At 35.5% G+C, this 21,946-nt stretch overlaps 1 protein-coding gene across 1 annotated transcript in view; it reads right to left on the reverse strand.

Moving 5' to 3' along the window:
* Positions 1 to 1,827: 1,827 nt before the first annotated feature.
* The window catches only part of LOC110026560, a 30,607-nt gene continuing 10,488 nt past the window's right edge, over positions 1,828 to 21,946 (reverse strand). Inside the window, exons 13-17 of the mRNA XM_020727539.1 lie at positions 6,159 to 6,233; positions 5,774 to 5,844; positions 5,534 to 5,591; positions 4,117 to 4,324; positions 1,828 to 2,804 (exon numbers count right to left, since the gene is read on the reverse strand). Coding sequence (XP_020583198.1) covers positions 2,110 to 2,804; positions 4,117 to 4,324; positions 5,534 to 5,591; positions 5,774 to 5,844; positions 6,159 to 6,233 — 1,107 coding nt within the window. The 3' untranslated portion in view covers positions 1,828 to 2,109. The remainder of the gene's footprint in view (positions 2,805 to 4,116; positions 4,325 to 5,533; positions 5,592 to 5,773; positions 5,845 to 6,158; positions 6,234 to 21,946) is intronic.

The following is a 21,946-nucleotide window of genomic DNA, read 5'->3' on the forward strand; positions in this document are numbered from 1 at the left end:
ATTATGAGACAAGTATATGATAAAATCAAGCTATTAAACATTGAGATATCCTTTAAATTAATGATTTTGTTTTTGTTTAAAATTAAATATTTTTGGATTAGGTTGTTCTTATGATGAGTAACCTATTATGAAGTTGCATTAATGAGATAAAATCACAATCCTTTAGACCAAAATTGATGCTATCTCAATGAATATAAGTTCAAATTATTAATACTTGCTATAAAATTTCTTTTAAGGAAAGCCTTTTTGCTATCATAAATACAACATATTTTTTCCTAAATATAAAAAGGATAAAAGCTTGCCACAACCATGACTAATTGTACTAGTGGAGCCAACACTAGTTTCCTTGCCTTCTCTTATGGCTAAAAACCACCTCTTATCATAGTTCAAATAGCAAAGATGAAAGCTTGGTTCCAACCTATTTATTGACTCAAAATAATAATGACAATGACATGCTTCAAATAATACCTATATCGCCATTTGCTTAGGAAAAAAAACAAGAAAATAATTTGGCTCTGATGTACATTAGCCTTATTGCATATGAAGCAGTACATCCTAAACTAGCCTCATCCCTGCTCCAAGAAGACGAAGTTATGGATTCAAAGTTTTTCGACATCAATTATTTATTGAGGACAAGTAGGGCCAACTTTGGCCTATACAAATCTCTCCTTCAAGCTACAATTTGATTATGTTGCTTAAAGTAACTATATATCCTTATCTAAGCAACAAGGGTGGTCATAATGGTGGTGAAGATCATTATCATTAACTACTTGTTTCACTCTAGATACTGAGATAATAGTAAATCTCCAAGATAATATTTCTCTATTTGGCAACATATAACTCTTGGATAATTTTATTTTTCTTTTTGTTGAATAGATAAATCAAGATTGCTCATTCTAATTTATATGAAAGAAATAATATGAGGTCATATCTAACTAGATTTTATTTTAATTTACTTATTCGACAATGTATGGAAATCTAACAGCTTAATGGATGATCTACATTTACATAGAAAAAAGGCCAAAAGATCTACTAGAATGGAATTTATATTTTGCCTACCAAATTTTTCATATCTAAAAATCCTGCAGAAATAATGCAATTCAATAATACAATTCAAGTTTAAAAGGCAATTAAACCATATTGCAACCAAACTCCAACAGCTGATTAGCTACTATTGATCAAATGTTTACAAGATTTAGGGTCATTTTGAGACAGTTACAATTGTTACAAGAAGCTGCCATGAAATTTCTGCAGAAAAAGCTGCAGTGGCTATTGCAAATTTTTTTTGTTCTAAAAAAAATCAAATTATAGCTTTCTGGTACCTGCAAACACTTAAAGCTTACTTTTTTACATTTATAACACTCAAATCATTCATATCACATAAATTTTAAGAAGTGAAATGCACCATCTCATCCTTAGGAAAGGTGTCATGTATGAAAATATGAAGTTTAGGTGTAAGATATGTGTAAATACATAAGAATTCAGTGGTATGCATGTAATTTATGTGAAAAAAACAAAAGAAACGTCATAATATAAGCCTTCACAATCATTGATTTCAATATGCATTCTAAAACAAAAATTAGCCACCTGAGAAACAATATTTAGAGCAAGAAAAATGGCACTTTATTGATAAATGAATGTATATACAATTGGCACAGTAGCCCGCCACTTGGAAATTAAAAAAAAAAAAAAAACAGGATATAACCTATATCCCCAAGTACTCAGCTATTGCAAAATGCCTACAGATCAAAAGATACTTACAAATCCAGGTCAATCTATGGTATATATGGAAGCAAAGCCAAAATGTTCATAAAGCCCTCACTGCTCAGTAAGACAATTTTTCAGTGTCCCTCAAAAGAATGGACAAAATTTCTACATAGGAAACTCCTTATACCATAAGGAATGATAGATCACAGTCCATCACGCCTTCCGCACAAATCTTAATGTGCGATGAACGATGATCAAGCATTCCTTACAGTAGAGAAGAACAATTATTAGAAATTTGTACTGAAAGAATCTATAAACTCAAAAAGGGGTGTCTACCAGTATCACGGTATGGTTATATAAGTAGTCCCTATTTGCCAAAAAAGCTGTACAAGGATACCAGCCTCATATCATCATATGAACGTCGGAGAGATCATCCATAGGAATCTCAAGACCCACATAGTCACCATTGTCTTGCAATCCTTCATCATCAAAATTCAACCATGAGGCAATATCCTGACCTTGGCCTTCAAAAACATCGAGTGGAAGGTTACTCGAGTCAACAGCCTCACCACTGTTTGAGAATTTTTTTATTCCAGAATCTGGAAGCGAGCACAAATTATCGTTCTTCTCGCCATCCCGAGCACCGAATCCAGATGATTTCGGAGGGAGCGGCGAACCAGCGGCAGACGTTTCAGTATTCTTTCCATGAAGAACGTTCGCGGAAGTGGATGATTGGGTTGTCTTGGTTTTTGGCTTTGATTTGCATTTCATTTCAGCCTTAAGGCTGCCAGATGAAGCCGGTCGACCAACCTTGGGTGTGCCATTCTTAGATAAAGAGCCTCTGTTGTGCCCTTTGCCATCCCTATCTCTCTCGCTCCTCTTACCCTTCGCACTACTGACCATAGAAGTTCCAGGAACTGGAGTTCTTGAAGAGGGAAATGAACTGCCAGCAACATCATCAAGAGATACTTCCCTCTTTTTCAAGCGATTCGACCCGGGCTCGCCTTCCCTAAATGGATGCGGTAGGGCAGCACTGGAATATTTTTCATGTAGGTCTGCTTTTCCAGTAATTTGTGAATTTGTAACTGCGTTGTGATCTGTAAAAATGGAAGGTTATTAGACTTCTAGTGACTTAAAATACATATTAAAACCAAATTTGCTGGAAACTCTCCCTTAGAACAATTTGAACTTCAGAACATGGAATAATATGCACATGAGACACCCAAGTAGTTTACACGCACTATAGAAATGTATACAATCAAATTTAAAATCATATGTGGGTGCAAAACAAGCACATTTATTACAATGATCATTATTTAATGCCATGTCCCAATTATCTGGAAATGATTTTATGAATACTTCATAGGTTCTAGTTTGAATGGTAATGATAAGTTTATTCATGCATGCCTAGTTTTCTTTTTTTAATGACCTAAAAATATTTGAGAAGTTGCTTAATTCCTTCTAAATTAAAAACAACAAATTTGTGACAGAGCAGCTTGACCTTTATAAAAAAACTAAATTATTTTCTCATTTCTTATAAGTATTTTTTCACTATTGCAAGAAGAGATATTTCTGAATTCCAAGAATAGCTTCCATCAGATTGATATCTAATATTTCACGCCTGGCACACATCCTCCTAACATTTTCATGGCTGGTGAAGTCAGCAATGATAATTATCATGTTTAGCATACAGAATTTATCAGCCCATCCATTTATTAAAAAAAAAAGAGAGATTTTTCTCCAAAGTTTCTTAAAACACAATTTAACAGGCATGGGACTAATTGCATAAAACACTAATCAACTATTTTTGAGGCAATCATCATACCATTATAACACTACTCACCTGAATAATGTTATCTTCACTCCACCCACTACTATCCCTACTCAATTTCTATGGTTAAGTTTTCCAAACTTTTAATCCCCATTCTTTCATTTTTCTTTCCCCACTTGCACATTTTCAATACTCATTATTCTTCCAATTATTATGTCAACTACTTTACGGCCTTTTTCATTTAAGTTCCCAAAATTCCATTTAAGTCCAATCATAGCTTTAGATTTGGCCAACTTATCATGACAATCGAGTTAAATTATAACTCGCTTAAAAGTATCATCCCAACCAACCTTTTCTCGCTTTTCACTGTAATCAGGTTAAATTGAAGGCTCACCATTTACACATCATTTATCAAGAACGCCCTAGCACTAACAAATACTATTTGTTCCATCAATTTTGGGATAATTTTAAAATTGACTGTTCATAATACCACAAATCCTCAACATTATTCTCATGGGAACCTGGGATGAACAACGAGGGTTTATCCAAGGACAACAGTAAATGAGACCGAATAAAAATAAAAAATATTGCAAACTCTACCAAATTATGTGCAGAAACAAATAGATTAGAAGGCTCACCATTTGCAGAAATGTCCATACTTTGTGAATTGCTGCAATGGGAAGAAGCGGAAAACATATCCCTGAAAATGGGCTGATCAAAGCAGCTAACACCAGTTTCTTCAAACTTGTCAAGTCTTGCCAATGTTCGTTTCACAAAAGCCATGTTAGCATTTTTAGCAACTTTGCTCACGTTCCTGGAACCAGAAGTACCAGGACGCCCGCATGCCTAACAAGAATAGAAAAGCAGATAAAGATAATTAGCAGACGTTCAGCTAGCAAGGAAAATCAACCCTTAATTTTGTCACATCAAAGCAAAAGAAAAAGGAAAATATAAAAAAAAAGGTAGCACAAGCAAGAAAGAACTTGGAAGCCTTTTAATGAAATAAAAAAGGCACTTAAAATATAAATAACAGATTAACTGGGCATCCAAAGTGACACATTTCAAAAACTTTTGGAAATTAAAGATGTTTAGAAGTGAAAATAAAAATATAAAGCAAAATCATTTTTGTTCTGCTAATATCTTAAGTGGTATAATGACCAAGTTAGTATATATTACGACCTAAAGAAATTCACTACAATCTAGAATTATCCCACCAGTCAACTATAGACTGCATGCCCCAATATCTTAATTTAACAGCCTCTCTTGCACCATTTGCAAAGGTAGTCTTCAAGGAATTTAATTTTGCATTCACATGATATTAAAAGATGGAAAATAGAGCCTGAAGATCTGAAATAAGTACTTTGTGACACCCAAACTTTCTCGAGATTAAGCAAAGCATACAAACAAAAAGGCATCAAAGAGAGCCACCATAAACATTGGCTTGCCCTTAACGCATCTTGATAAGAATTGTAGTAATATTGCTAGGTCATACAAATAATTAAACCAAAATAAATAAAGTTGAAAGACCATTGGACAAAGTCCAATATACATCACAATTTCCCTGCTGACGAATGTCACGTCCCTAGCCATAGAAATTAAAAAAAAAAAAAGGCCAAACTAATATTTGGGTAAAATAGAAAGAGTTCGATAACCTCATACTAGTAGCTAAACAGCAAACATTGTACTGAAGAGATGTAGTTCATATATTTTTAACCAATGAAGCATTTCAGAACATGTTGCTGACACATTTTTCTAAATTAAAAGGAAACATAGATATGAAGCTTGCCCCATAAATTAGAAAAGGCTTTCCCTATAATGTGTTAAGGGAGAAGAAAATATTGTACAATGAAACAATTGAGATCATGATAAAAAAAAATTGTAATTCATGCATTTTTTACCATATTTGAGGCGTTTCCCTTCAACAATGTGTTGATAACTTGGGAAGAAAAAACTACTATAAGTGAATGTAACAAAAAAAAAACTATAAAAGCAATATATTACAATTAACATAAAGTAGTAAAGTGACTTTGATAGGCAATGGCAAAAAGAAATTACCTTATATCTGTCGTATGCTCTCTCTACAAGACGGTCCATTGCCAACAGCTCTACTTCGCTAAAGTGAGAAGAAGCAAAAGTTAGTTGTAATCAGTTATAAAGTGCTAAGGAATGCAGTCGAAAATCTTATGAACTGAAATACAGCTCTTAAGAGCAAATAAGATTGTAATAAGTGGTTCTCTTAAGCATGTCCTTCAGTCCTTCCTCAACGAAAAATAAATAGGTGATGGCAAATCCTACCTTTGTTGTTGTTCTTTGGCATCCATGGCAGCCTTCTCTAGTTTAAGGAGCAGACCTTTCCGGTTAGCAGCCTGTCAAACCATCAAAAGAGGGTAAAAATAATTAAAAGGTTAAACCACAAGAAGAACTATATTTACTATAAGGGTGTTTTTATTTATTTTCTCTCTCCTACTTTACCGTGGTTGAGGTGGTCTACAGTATGCCTGAATTAGATTATAAACATGGTGTACCAAGCTAGCATTGTTCAGTCCAAAAAATATGAATACGAAAAGTACGTATTTTTAATATGACAATAATTAATATAATAAAAACACGGATTAACAAATGAATAGGAGGATAGGAGGAAGAACGACAAGAGATTATTGTAGCTTGTGAAATTTTATACCTGTTCCTTGAGTTTCTCCTCTAACATATGGATGCTTTCTGTGATATCCTCATGTTCGCCATACTTCAAGTCAGGCTAAAATTATAAAGCAAATGTTAACAATCACCAAAAATTGCTAACAAGACATAAAATGGAAAAAAAAAATTTATTAACATGTAAATAATACTGTACTGTAGCTGCAATACTGAAACAGTTTTAGGCCTTTCTGTCTTTGTGGTTAGTGTTTCGACTCTCTTTTCTTTATAAACACAACCTGCGGTTTCAGCCCTCCATGCTTCATGGTTTTGGGTTACCAGCCTTAAGTCCCGCAAGCTTAGTGTTACTAGCAGCTTTTAAAAAATTTATGTCTTCCGTACTTCTTTCCACCAAAGACTTGCAATTTTGATGAAATAAAGTCTAAATTTTAAGATAATTTGGAATTGAAACGTGGGCTGTTATGATAGCAAACCTCTACTAAATTAGGGAAGAGAAATTTATAAATAGAATCCTGAGATATAATTAAATAGTTGATGGATTAAATAATTTTTTTGTTCCAATTTCAATTTTAAAAAAATGTTGTATAGGTGATTCCATCGAGTGCAGCGAAAGTAAATGTTCTACCGGCATGAAACCTGAATTTCTTTGTTTTGGCAATCTATTTCCTTTTCTAGTTCTGCTAAATAATTTGCATTGAGTTGCCAGAGTTCATAATTTTGTTCGAATTTGATAAAACTATATTTCTAATTTTGATAGAAAAGTTTTCAATTGCTGCTTTTGATTAATGCCTTGTTAATTTCATTGAATTTAGTAGATCAATATATTATCAATAGGGCTACATTCTCATATTTCTGAATTTCTACCAAAAGAGTAAATTTTTACATACTTGATGGTCTTTCATTTGTGAATCCTAATATTTTTATTTGTTGAATCATTCTAGTTACATTAGGAAACCTAAATCCTAAACCATAAGGCATCTAATTGGCATTAGAGCTTGTGATTACACCATGCCAATAGGGCTAAATTCTCATATTTCTGAATTTCTACCAAAAGAGTAAATTTTTACATACTTGATGGTCTTTCATTTGTGAATCCTAATATTTTTATTTGTTGCATCATTCTAGTTACAATAGGAAACCTAAATCCTAAACCATAAGGCATCTAATTGGCATTAGAGCTTGTGATTACACCATGTTAACTAATGAAGCCATATTATTTACTAAAACAAAAAAAATGAAATAATTTAAAGAACTTTGAATAAATGAACATAATGTGATTATCATGAGGTTTGAAATTATATTTTCACATTTTAAGCAATAATTTGAAACATTTATTCATCATATAAAATATGTCTATGAGCTGAATATGACAAATCAAAAAATAGAGTTTCATGCTCACATTATTTTTAAAGTTTTACTTCATGAGCTCAAACAAAACAAACTTAGATAGCACTAGTTGCTATTTAGTGAATAACAACATAAACTGCATGATCAATCTAAGGATTAACACATGATAAATATGCAAAAATAATATTCAATCTAATAACGTAACTATTAGAGGAACTATACATTGAACTTATTCATATGACGAATGATTAATTTGTTGTTTATTTTCTCCTTGATTTTTCTTTTAGTGGCATATAAATTCATAAAAAGAACTTCATGGAGAGAGTTAGGTTGCACCAATATTTAAGGAATGTGTTACGTGATGAATGCCTTAAAATAAGCTTACAATTTAAAATTGCTCATATCTAGCTAATTCTAAAAGCTCCTAATTCATCAGAACTCACATCCAAGTCATTCGAATTAGTTTTTGTTCACAAGATTAGTTGTCCACATAAGATAACTAGTTAGAAATTATCCTAATATGGTTCAAAGATCAAAGCTATGGATGCCTTAATTAGTTAAAGCATATCCGAATATGATCCAAAGAATCAAATATATGAAGAGATCTAACATGGAAAGTCGTATCTTAATATGATCTATAAGATAAAAAATTATATGAAGAGATCTAGCCAAGATATCTTAACATGATCTAAGAGATCAAAATATATGAAAAGATTTACATGGCTAAGTATATCTTAGTATGAATTAAAAAATGTAGAGATCTAATTGATAGTTATAAATGTAGAGATCTAATTGATACTTATAGGAACTAGTTATATAAAGCCTCTCAAGTGAATTAACTTATCATATTGATAGGAATGAGACAAGATCCCGCAAAATTAGGGCAAAAATAATAGATTTTATTTTACCAGTATCAAATCAAAAAGATATTATCCCGAATAAATAAAAGATAAACACCAACAATTTGAGAGGTAGGCGATCTCTCCTAAACCTAAACCCTAAACCTGAGATTCAAGAAAAGAGTCACACATAACATAAAGCATATTAAGCCCTATTTATACCCCACAATAATAACTATGAATGACTACATTGCCCTTTTAATCTTGTGCCTAAGATAAATTTTCAAATTACTATGGCATCGGTCTAATATTCTTCCCCTCCGAAAAAGGCATCTTGTCCTCAAAATGGAAGAAAAAACAACCGCTAGATCAAGTCGTATGACTCCCACAATACGTCATAATCTGGCAATCTCTTTCATTTAATCGACATTTCTTTCCCATCTGTCGATTCCGAGCACATCCCTATTAACTCAGATGGCTCCAAGAGAATTTTTATATTATCATCATCTCTCATAAAGTGTTGGATACATAAAAAAAATCTATTAGTGTAACCATGTTCTTGTTGCACGCAAACTCTCCTAATATTCGATCAATTGCAACACTCTTAGTGACTCCTGCGGATCAGACTTCAACTGATCAACTATCTTGGATGACATCAAAAGTTGCATAAAAAGTTGGACATTTCCATAGATGTCATAGGTGAGGTCGCTCCATGCTCAAAGTGAAATGTAAGGGTTCTTTCAATTAAACATGCTTCACACTGTCAACCCCATCCATGTTAAAATGTTCTAGCCTTGTAGTCATCCACTCTCCATCTTTTTGACACAAAAATATCCCATTTTTTCCTACCTGTCACAGATTGTATTTTCCAAAATAATAATACAAGATACTTCTATATCTTCCACTAAGAACAACAATTATAGTTTTTTTATCATTGCAAAGTGCAGTCAACAAGTCTTTTAAGTCTATGTGAAGCTTAAACTCCATCTCCTTAATTTGATCACCTCCTTTTCTACCAGAAGATTCAACCAACTCTTTTAGTGTTGAGCTGAAACCCTGGAAGTAGAGGTATGGGCGGGCACACACTGACGAGAGAAACCTCCTATCTTAGGGTTATTGCATACTCGTGTTCCCTTCGAGACGGCAATCTGTATGGCAACTGAAAAGCTTATGCAAATTATTGTATGAGTTATTGGGTCGATGTCAAAATTTCTGCCAACTATGTGTCATGTGTCCCGACCTTGCGTCTTGTAGTGCCCTAACCATGGTCTTGTGTGTCACTAAAATCTTGCACAAGAAAGGATCACCGCAAAGCATCGCCATCTTGTCCCCCTTAAAACTCCATAGTAAAGAGCATTCAATTCATTCAAGTCTCCCCTATCGAATAAAACCATTTCATACCCATCAATGCTCCCTAAATCCATGGGAAGACAATTTTTCATCACATGAATACCTTGCAGTGTTAAAATCACCCATTTATAAACTCCTCTGCTCTTCTCCACCTGTCCCACCCCATCATGACTCCAAAAATGAATGTGTCAACCATCTTAAGCCCCAATTGCTCCACTATTTGAGTAGAGATAAAGTTGTGGGTGATCCAAATATCTACCAACACTACTACGTCCCGCTCTCTGATTTGTCCTTGAAGTTTCATAGTGTGGTTCACCCCACCACCGAATTCAATGAGACTTCTGACACATCCAAGTGAGACTGTTTCAACTCCACCATAGCCTCCTATATTTCTTCATCCCCTGCCTCCTCATCACATACTATAAGAACTTGTAAGGTTCGATCCTTGCAATTGTGTCCAGAGGCGAACTTCTCTTCACACCGAAAACATAACCCCTTAGCTTGTTACTCTTGAATCTCTATCTCTATAAGGCGTTTGAATGTTGCACCCAATCGTAGTCCAATATTCCTATCGTAGAAACTTTCTCTGGAATCCCACTATTTGAATTTTTGGTCTCACCATGGTTGTAGCATTTTAGTATGGCGCTCCACTTGTGCTACTCCTAATAGGTCGTTCCATTAAATTTTTATCTTCAACCAATTGTGTTGATTCCATAATTTTTCCCAATAATCATGTCTTGTAGAATCTCTCTCTGGAATCCCACTATTTGAATTTTTTGTCTCATCATGGTTGTAGCATTTTGGTATGGCGCTCAACTTGTGTTGCCGCTATTAGGTCGTTTCATTACATTTTTTTTTTTCAACCAATTGCGTTGATTCAATAACTTTTCCCAATCACTGCGATCTCAACAAATGAAGCACTACTTGAATTTCTGGCTTCAACCATTTTATAAAGTTTCCTTCCAGCACTTCTTCTAATATCCCTCTCAAACGGCCAAATAGCATCTCAAATTTCTCCCTATAATCCATGATGACCCTTTATGGACTAATGCAAAATATTGCTTATTATGTGTGGTTCTCACAATATCCTACAATCGATCCTTGAATTCTTTCCAAATTCTAATTGGTCAACATTGATCGTTTCATTGACACCATGCTAGAACTTTTCCTTCCAAACACAAGACCACCGCCATAAACTTTTTTCCTCCATTAGCCCATAATAACAAAGTATCTCTCCACGTGATAAACCCAACTATAGACATCTTATCCTTCAAAGATCAACGTCTACAATTTACTTGCGTAAGTCTCCTCAATTTTCTCGACCAAAACTCATTCCACCCATGAAACAGGGGTTGGGGTTCCCTTTCTCTACCCATATAGATTCCCCGTCTTCCATGAGTCTGGTTCACCCCATTATCAGCTCGCTTGTCTCCATAGGCTCCTGAATTGCCTTCCTCCTGGAAGACTATCACAGCAAGACACTGGTGTGGTTGGATGCAGCTCTGTCAAGGTCCCATCAACTATGGCTTCCTATTCAAGACCAAAATCCTTCAAATTGATCTTCTCCAGCTCTGAATCACGTGTCATCCTATTATGCCTGCTATCACTCAATCCAAACCTCCAGATGTCACACAATTCCCTCCATATGTTGTCTCTCTTAAATATGCTCCCAACTCATTCACTCAATCCTGCCTGCTTAAGTTTGTTCCAGCTGTCAGGATGGCTCACTATTCCTTCCAAGTATTTTCTCTCAAGTCTGCTCTCAATTTCTTCACACAATCCCACGGCTCTAAATCTGCCTAAGGCAGCGACGTTGCCCTAATGTTGCATGAATCATTCTGATTGCCACCACTCGTGCCTACTATAAACCATATGGCTCGATTTCACGGCTGGCAGCAGTAGATTTGCATGATTCACCAGTTCTTATAGGTCATGAATCTCCCTTAGATGAGAACCGCGCCTCCATGGCCAACAAAATTCTCCTTCAGTCCAAATCTGATTTGGCTCACCTCTATCTAAATTCTCCTCCAAGGCATCTATTTTCTTGGTCGCTAATACTCTCAGTTTTGATCACAAGGCGGAACTTGTGTATGTCGTGATCCCATCATTTGATTCCCAACTAAGAAAATTTCAATCAAGAAGGCGAAGCACTATGAGCCACAATCCCATCATTGGTTTCCCACCTAGTTCGAATCGTGATTGTATCATGAGATTCAAGGCCCATTTGGGGCAACTTATTTGGTGTGGTGGCGTTTTGAAAAAGCACATTGTCTGTTTGGGTAAACTGCGTTTTGGCACTTACGTGTTTTCAAAACGCTGAAAACAGTGTTTTCACACCACACCTATCTAGGTGCGGTGACAATTTTCTGGTTGCAGTCAGGCTTTTCAAAAAAATAAAAATTTGTAATAGCCACTGCACATAGCTTATCAGCAGATTATTCAATAAGCTGCAGCTGCCCCAATCAAACCCTCGGTCATGAGGCGGAACCCTGTTTATTGTGATTGGCTTCCAACTAGCTAGAATCACAATTATATCACCATTAATCCCAGAACTCTACTCTGATACCAAGTTAATAGGGACGAAACAAATTTTCACATAAATTAGGGGAAAAATAATATATTATATTCTATCAATACCAAATCAAAACAATACAATCTAGAATACATAAAAATAAGCAACTACAAATTGAGAGGTACACGGTCTCTCCCAAACCCTAACCTTAAGATTCAAGACAACAATCACACATAACATAACCCTAAATATATGAAGCCTTATTTATACTCAACAATAATAGCTAACAAATGACTAAATTGCCCCTTTAGTCTTGCACCTAACATAAGTTTTCAAATTATTTGGCGAACAACATCGTAAGCGCCGATCTAACATATATTGGAACAATTTCTCTATTTTTAATTTCTTTATTATCTTGTCTTTTAGAAAGTTGTTATAGGTCATTAGTAGAATCCTTTAGAACACATTTTAGTCTTTCAGCCTTTTCATAAATTGCTTCATTTCATTTGCAGGATTTGCATAAGTTGTCTAAATTTAGGATATCCATAAAACATGGATAATTATTATGAAAATCATAAACTTTCTGCTAATATGAATAAGAGGGATGTGAATCAACATAGCGATAAAATAAATACATTTAACATTCAAAAACTTTCATTCTTAGGTGGTTTTTAGCAGCATACTATTAATAGGATTCAGCAATGGATTTAACTTAAACCCAACTAAACACCAAGAAAATAAAAATTAAATCCAACTCCCTGTTAAATCGAACTTTCTCACCTTCCGTCTCTTTTATGGCTTAAACTCAGATTTATTAAATCCAGATTGTAAGGCGGATTTATTCCTTCGTCGCTCAATAGTCCCTCTGTCACACACTGGATTTGATAAATATGAACTTATCGTATTTGATGAATCATCTTTAATATAAATCTAAGTTGCCACCAAACATCGTTTTAAAGAACAACTGCAAGAAAATTGTTATTTAATTCTTCTAGCACATTTGAATTGAAGCTACAAATTAGAAATTCCATTAAAAAATAAAATTTGTTCGTCAAATTTGAACTAATTCATGAACCTATATCAACTCAAAAAGGATTATTTTGTGATAAGTGCAATAGGTCATTAGTAGAATCCTTTAGAACACATTTTAGTCTTTCAGCCTTTTCATAAATTGCTTCATTTCATTTGCAGGATTTGCATAAGTTGTCTAAATTTAGGATATCCATAAAACATGGATAATTATTATGAAAATCATAAACTTTCTGCTAATATGAATAAGAGGGATGTGAATCAACATAGCGATAAAATAAATACATTTAACATTCAAAAACTTTCATTCTTAGGTGGTTTTTAGCAGCATACTATTAATAGGATTCAGCAATGGATTTAACTTAAACCCAACTAAACACCAAGAAAATAAAAATTAAATCCAACTCCCTGTTAAATCGAACTTTCTCACCTTCCGTCTCTTTTATGGCTTAAACTCAGATTTATTAAATCCAGATTGTAAGGCGGATTTATTCCTTCGTCGCTCAATAGTCCCTCTGTCACACACTGGATTTGATAAATATGAACTTATCGTATTTGATGAATCATCTTTAATATAAATCTAAGTTGCCACCAAACATCGTTTTAAAGAACAACTGCAAGAAAATTGTTATTTAATTCTTCTAGCACATTTGAATTGAAGCTACAAATTAGAAATTCCATTAAAAAATAAAATTTGTTCGTCAAATTTGAACTAATTCATGAACCTATATCAACTCAAAAAGGATTATTTTGTGATAAGTGCAAATTTTTTATCATGACTAGTTTGAACAATAATAAATGCTAAACTAGGAGTCGAATCTTTTCAAGTCAGATAGGTTTATGTAGAACTATAGTGGCATTTTTTGGCTGTCCAATTTTTAATGCCCGTATTCCAATTCCACTTTTTTTATTCATATTTCAACACAATTTTGGGTTTCTACACTACACATCTTACAATTTCGAGTTACCATATCTACAAAGCTCCACGAGCCCTAATTTTTTAACTTCCTAATAAAAAGAATTTCTAAATAATGTGCACATGGGTTTCCTTAAGCCGCTGACGTCCTATCATCGAACACTCGAGAATTCCATGGGATTAATGTTTGAACTTTAATCTAAAATTGAACTAGACCAACTTTGTGCCAACCATATTCATTAACCAATGGAAGATAAAAAGATTTTTGAATCATGTAACTACAAAGTTTTTGGATTTAAGAAATGCCTTATTTCAATTTAAATTTTATTTGTGCAAGATGGATGTGTGAATCTTTCAAGTAAAAGAGCAATGATGCAGTCCCAGTCCCGCACCTCTCAGGTGTGTCTAGACATGATCTGTCTAGGAATGAACCGGTTTAGCTTTCCAGTTACCATGGCCTGACTGGCCCTTTTCGGATCCAATTTACCCATCTAGGCTATTAATTAGAGTTTATTTTATTAGATTTATAATTGCAATAGCTAGTTGTTATTACTTATCATTAGCTTTTATTCCTAATTATGTATTTTCTATTTATTTTATTCTGTTCTATTTTTTTCCTATTTCTCTTATTCTGTTTTATTTCTTTAGTATTTGTTTTATTCTGTTTTACTTCTTTTGTTGTGTCTACTGTAACTGAGTTTAAATACTCCTACTTCCATAAATAATATTTTGCTGCTCTATTCTAAATCTCAACATGATATCAGAGCTTAAACTTACATCCGGGCCGCTGCCAACGTCCTCTGCAAACGCCGTGACAGCTCTTCCCTGCAAGGCCTCCCATGGGGACTCCAAGCCATCAGCCTCCTCTAGCGATTCCCTACAGTCGTCGGCCTCCTCAAGAGTCTACAGGTGTAGTCGTCGGCCTCCTCTGCCTTCTTTTTGCAAGCGTAAGCCAACGCCTCTAACAGGGTTTGTTTCTCACGCCGTCCTTTTCTGCTAGCGTCGGTCTTCCTACTGCAAAATTTCTTCATAAGTCTAGCAAGTGTCCAGATTCCTAAAGTTGTATACGTCTGTCGATGACCCTAATAGAATTCATTGATGGCTTAGAATCACAACCACATCTCCTTTGGCGCAGTCATAATTATGGTAGATTCCTCCAACACTGAGCGACATTCAAAATGTGTTCTTGATTCCACCGAATGATCGACTCTAACCTCTGCACCCTTGTGGACCGGAGGACCAGAAACCAAAATGAACTTTTTAATCACAACTCATAAACTGAACGACAGTAACTTTCTCCAATAGTCTCAACCAGTGACTTTGTTCATCAAATGACACAAAAAAATTCAATCACCTCACTGGTATGATTCGTGAGCCTCAAAAAATATGAAGCTTGTGAAGTGGAGAATTTCATGGTCATGTCGTGGCTGATCAACTCCATAGAGACTTCGATTGGTCGTTCATATTTGTTCTTCCTTTCAGCTAGTGCCGTCTAGACGGCAGCCCGTTATACCAACTCAACTGTAGGAAGTCCAACCAATTCTACGAGGTGTCTAAGGCAAAATAAGGTTCAAGAACAGCGACCCAGTACTATAATGATCTTGTTGCACTATGAATGAAATGTGACGGGTACTAGAACTACAATTGGAATTATCTGGTCGGCCTTTCTCTCTTACAAAAGTTATTAGAAAAAAATTGAATGTTCTAGTTCCTGACTGACCTTAACAAAGACCTTGACGAGGTCCAAAACCGTATTCTTAGTAGGGAACCTCTCTCTTTCGCTCACATTGCTTTCACTGAGATTCGTTGGGAAGAAAGTCGGAGACTTGTCGTGCTCAGCAATTCTACTCCTTCAGCCGAATCGTTCGCCTTAATTTCGAATAGCGCTCAACCCTCGTCCATGCCACCTCAGACCGGTCACCTACTTGTGATTACTATCACAAACCCAATCACACTCGAGAAAATTGTTAGAAACTTCACGGTAAACCGACATAAAACCTTCAGCTAAATCCTCTGCAAGCAAGGGTCTCGCGACGACGTCAAAATCTACCACGATTCAACTGACTCCTACCCGTAACATCCCAGAATCCTCTGAATCCCTGAAAACCCAGATTTAGCAATTGATCAAGCTACTTGAGCCAATCAATTCTCTGCAGGTCCGTCAAGCTCCCATGTTTGACAAGGTACTGTTCCTATGGCTCTCACGGCTTTTTCCTCCTTTAGACTGTGGATTATTGATTCAGGTGTCATAGATCACATGATTGAATGCTCGCAAGATTTCTTAACTTATTATCCGTGTTCTAATAAAGATACTGGCAAAATTGTCCATGGCTCATATAGTTTCATTATTGCTAAAAGGTCGGTTGTACTAACGACCGGTCCAACTCCGGAGCTGTTTTACATTTTCTATTTTGCAATGTAACTTTTTATCTGTCAGCAAGTTGACAAATGAAATTGATTGCGTGATTAATTTATCTTAAGATGATTGTGTTTTTCAGGATTGTTGTTCGAGGTGGTTGATTGGAATTGCTGAGAGGATAGTTAACTCTACTACTTCCAAAAAAGAAGCACGGAGAGTGAGAACGCACCTCTCAAGAGTTGCAGTTTATTTCGAGTCATTGAATGTCTCATCATATTGTTGCAGTGTCGTTTGGGTCATCCTAGTTTAAAATAATTTAAAAACTTTATATCATTTAAAATTTTTTTAATAAATCTTTCTAAATTCATTTGTAAGACATCAGTTAGTCAAGCATCATCGAGTTCATTACAGATCCCACACACACATTCCGATTATTTCTCTCCCATTCACAATGACATATAGGGACCCTCTCGCACTTCTAGCTACACCAATAAACGGCAGTTCCTAACTTTGATTGATAACCGCACTAAGATGAAGTGAGTCTAAATTTTAAAAGACAAATTGGAGCTTGATATCACCTTCCAAAAATTTTTCACATTTTTAACTCAATTCAAAACTCCAATTTAGTTTCTTCGGACAGACAATGGTTGTGAATTTTTCATCTCTATTTTAGGTGAATTCTTGGTGAGTAAGAGCATCCTCCACTATAGCTCGTGTACGAATACTCTTTAAAAAAATGGGGTAGCCGAAAGAAAAAATCGTCACCTCCTTAATGTTGCTTCATTATGTTTCAATCTAATGTCCCAAAACTGTTTTAAAACGATGTCATTTTGACTGCCACCTATCTCATAAATAGTTTCCTCTAAAATTCACAAGTTCTAAATTATCGTCGTTCATGTTTCCCTGCCAATCGAGACTTCTCCCCAAGTTTTTTGCGTACACCGCCTTTGTTCAGAACACTGCCCACACTTGGAGTAAACTTGATCCCAGATCCATAAAATGTATCTTCCTAGGATACTCTGCCACTCAAAAGAGGTATAAGTGTCTTGTTCCTACCACAAACAAAATCTGTGTGAGTGTTGATATCTCCTTCATTGAAAGTGTTACCTATTTTCCTAGCTCGACCTCAAGTGAAGGGGAGCTTCAGTTCTTAGACACTATTCCTTATCCTACTTCTAAGGGATGTTCCCCCATTGTTCCTACCACTGGAGTCCCCTGTTTCCTTGAGTGCATCATCTCCTCCTCCCATTGTCCGTGTACACTCGACGTACCCGTCCAAATGCTCCTACTTTGGAGCCCACTACCTCCATACAAGATTTTGACTCCATTCCGGGTGATATCCTCAGCACAACCCCTCCTGTGAATGAGGTGAGTTCTCCGAGTAAGGCATGCAATCAAGCATGCTCCCTGTATTCTATGACAAATGATATCGCTTTCAGCAGTTTATCGCCGACCTAAAGAGCATTTGTTATTGCTTTGATGATCCATCAGATCTCAGCTACTATTAAGGTTGCTCTTGTTAATTCAACCTAAAAAATGGTATTAATGAAGGAGTTGAATGCCCTTTGACGGAGCCATACATGGGACGTCGTTGATCTTCCTCGGGGTAAGAAACCTGTGAGGTGCTTATGGATTTTCAACACCAAATTCAACCTTGATGGATCATTTAAACGCAACAAGACAAAATTTGTTGTCAAAGGGTACTCACAGATCTATGAAGTTGTATCCCTCAAATTCAACCTTGAGGAGACATTTGCTCGAGGTACTAAGTTAAACACTATTCGGGTCTTGTTGTCCATTGCAGTGAATCTGGATTAGTTTTATTCTAGCTAGATGTAAAAAATGTATTCTTGAATGGAGGGCGGACAAAATAGGTGTACATGTGTATCCCTCATGACTTTGACCCTACTGCCTCCAGGGGCAAAGTGTCCAGGATGTGAAAGTCACTTAATGGGTTAAAGCAGTCCCCAAAGACCTAGTTCGGCAAGTTCACAAAGGTGGTCGTGGGTCATGGTTTTACTCAAGATCAATCGAATCACACTCTTTTCTTCTGTCATTCCTTCAATGGTCAGATAACTATCATTGTCTATGTTGAAGATATTGTTCTTACAGGTAACGATCTCCCAGCATGAAAATCCTTTAAAGACATTCTTGCTAAGACTTTTGAAATGGACTTGAAATCTCTATGGTACTTCTTAGGCATGGAAGTAGCTCGATCATCTCAGACATCTGTCTGTTTCAGTGCAAATATGTGATTTGATCTCTTGACAGACGACAACTATCTTCTGTGCAAATCAGTGGTTGTCCCTATGGATCAAAATGAAAAATTAATTGACATTCCTAATGATGTGTCTGTCAACAAAACTCATTCCCAACACCCTGTGGGAAAACTCATCCATCTAGTCTACACTCATCCCGACATGTCACACAGTAAGTATATGGAGTCAATTCATGCATGACTCCTATGAGCACCATTTCTAAGTTGTTCGTCAGATTCTCCACTATTTAAAAGATATATCAGGCTAAGATTTGTTTTTCTTTCGTCACACATCTCGATCTATTGATGTTTATACAAATGCTGATTGGGTCGAGTCAGTTCATAATCGACGTTCCACCTTGAGATATTACTCATTTGTATGAAACAATCTTGTCACGCGGAAAAGAAAAAAATTGTATGTAATTGCCCAAAGCAATATTAAAGCTGAATTCCGATCCATGTCCATGGAGATCTGTAAAGCTCTCTTGTTACGGATCATGCTCCGCGAACTTTGTATGTCAACCTCCATCCCGCTGCAGCTATTCTGTGACAATAACGCCGCCATCAGAATTGCTCACAATCCAGCCCAGCATGATCGAACTACTTCCATGCCTTAACAGACACTTCATTAAGAAAAAAATCGAGTCTGAAGAAATTTGTGTTCCCTTTGTGCCCTCCAATGGTTAACTAGCGGATATCCTCACCAAGAATCTTCCTCGTCCTTTGTTCGATGACTTCAAATCCAATTTGAACATGACTGACATTTATGTTTTAACCTGAGGGAGAGTATTGGATTTTTAATAGCAATCCCTGTCATCATTACTCATCATTAGCTTTTATCCCCTCATTATGTATTTCCTATTATTTTATTCTGTTTTATTTCTATCTTATTTGTTTTATTTTGTTTTATTTCTTCCTTTTGTTGTGTCTATTGTAATTGAGGTTAAATACCCCTCCTTCGATCAATAAGAATATGCTGCTCTATACCAAATCTCAACTTATTTTGGTTTGGGCATTTAAATATATTGTGAACTTTTGTTTCGAAGACTTTTGGTTTTAGTTTATACATTAGAGATTGTTTTCTCTAGTTTTCTCTTATCGTAGTGTTATATCATTTCATTTTTCTCAAGTAGTTTGCATGTACTTGATTGGATCTAAGTGGTGATCTCTCCTGAAAGACCGTCTATGCCATCAAACCTTGTTGTCGACCCGTCGTTCCTACAGCCAAGTTTTTGTCCAGCAGCAGATTATGTCGACTTCTCAGTAGCTGCCACCGTATCCCCTTTTGCTTCTCATCCTACAACTCTCTTAGCATATTCGATGATTTTCCCACATCTAGTGACCCTAGATCGATGTCAACCACCCAAGCCCTAAATCTTTATGAGTTTATTTTCCCCAGTTCTAAACCTAAAATTCACAAACCTAACTCATCAACCCAATCAAATATCATCCCTAACCCTACTCCTAAACCGCATTTTTTATCTAAGTCAAGACTCTATAAGATAATAAACACCGTGTCGCCGAGAAGATGCATGCAAAGGGTATTCATGAGCTTACAATAAAAGATATGAAAAAGAAAATTCTCCAACTACAACAAAGGCTTGCTAAGTTTGAAAGGAGATAACTCTAAGAAGTCGCCCAAAGCCATAAGAGGGTTTAGGATTTATGATTTCACTCGATCGAGAGAAAAGATTTAAATTCTTCTACCAATAAGTTTTCAAAGTTGCTCTGACAATTTAGCACTGAAAAGCAATGAAGAAATAATGATTTTGGGACGAAGATTAGCTTGCCAAATTGTGATTAACATATGAATCAAGACGAATTCATAGAGTGACTAAAAACAAAGAAATGATTTTTTAAAAACAAAAATGTTCCCCAATACAAGAGAGCCAAATTATCTGCAATCAAACTTAGAAAGAACAGTTATTAGTTTTGGGAGAATTTGAAGTACATTTGATAGTGAGAAGTGAATGGTAAGATCAACATATAGCCAAGGATGAATAGAGTGATGCAACACAAATACTATTCCCCATATTACTAGCAAAAAATGTTCATAAAATTCTAACATGTAGCAAAATGACATAGCAAAAAAAAATTGCATTTGAGAAATTCTTCTATAAAGGAGTAGACGAACATATTTGATCAACTAATGTTTAAATATTAGTTGGGCTATCTTTGGCAGTAGGACCATTGCACATGTCATGATTGTTACAAAACACATATTCCTTCATCAACAATGAGAAGCGCATAGTGCTCACCTTAGAAGGAGTTCAAGATAATGGGCATTCATAAAAAGTATGAGACTATAATACCACGCACTACCTTTATGAATGTCTTGAAAGAAGCATCAGTAGGACTAATATTGATGGTCCAAAAAAGCATTGAGTTCAAGGATCTGACACTAAACAAAATGTAGCCCCTGTTGAGATAGTTTTGGGATGACTTGAGCGAAAGTCTACCTCCTGGGTTACCATTATTAAGAGAGAATAGGTATGCCTTAGATTTTATTGTAGGGTCTAATCTCCCAAACTACCCTGCCTAGCGAATACGCCGAGTTGAGCACAAGGAGTTGCAATAAACAAGTTACAAATTTAATGGAATGAGGCTTGATTCGTAAAAGTGTTGGTCTATTTGAGATTCCAACTCTGATTGTGTCAGAGAATGATGATTCTTATCGTATGTGTATTGATAGGACAATTGTGAACAAAATCACTACCAAAATCAAATTCTCCATTTCATAGCTGAATGATTTTTTAAATCAGTTGTATGGAACCAACAGCTTCTCCAAGGTCGATTTATGCGAGTTACTCTACCAGATGAGAGTAAAACCAAAAGAATAATGAAAAATAGCTTTCAAGACTCAAGATGGCTTGTACGAGTGAATGGTCATGCCTCCTTGGCTTATCAAACACTTTGAGCACTTACATGCTAATGAAACAAGTATAAAATGCATTCATCAATAAATTCATGATTGTACATTTTGATGATATCTTGGAGTACAATTGTATTATGGAGGATCACTTATAAAACTTGAGAGACATTGTTTAGGTGTTTTGAGTAGCTTAATTATATGGTCACCCAAAGTAGTCTCATTTCCTTACCACACAACTTGTTTTATTGAATATGTTTGTATTCATAACTGACATTAAGATGAATTTGATTAAGATTGAGGCTATCAATAACCCTAGTCCATAAGCATTCACT

Source organism: Phalaenopsis equestris, unplaced genomic scaffold (genome assembly GCF_001263595.1).
Source record: "Phalaenopsis equestris unplaced genomic scaffold, ASM126359v1 Scaffold000378, whole genome shotgun sequence".
NCBI classification, from domain to species: Eukaryota; Viridiplantae; Streptophyta; class Magnoliopsida; order Asparagales; family Orchidaceae; genus Phalaenopsis; species Phalaenopsis equestris.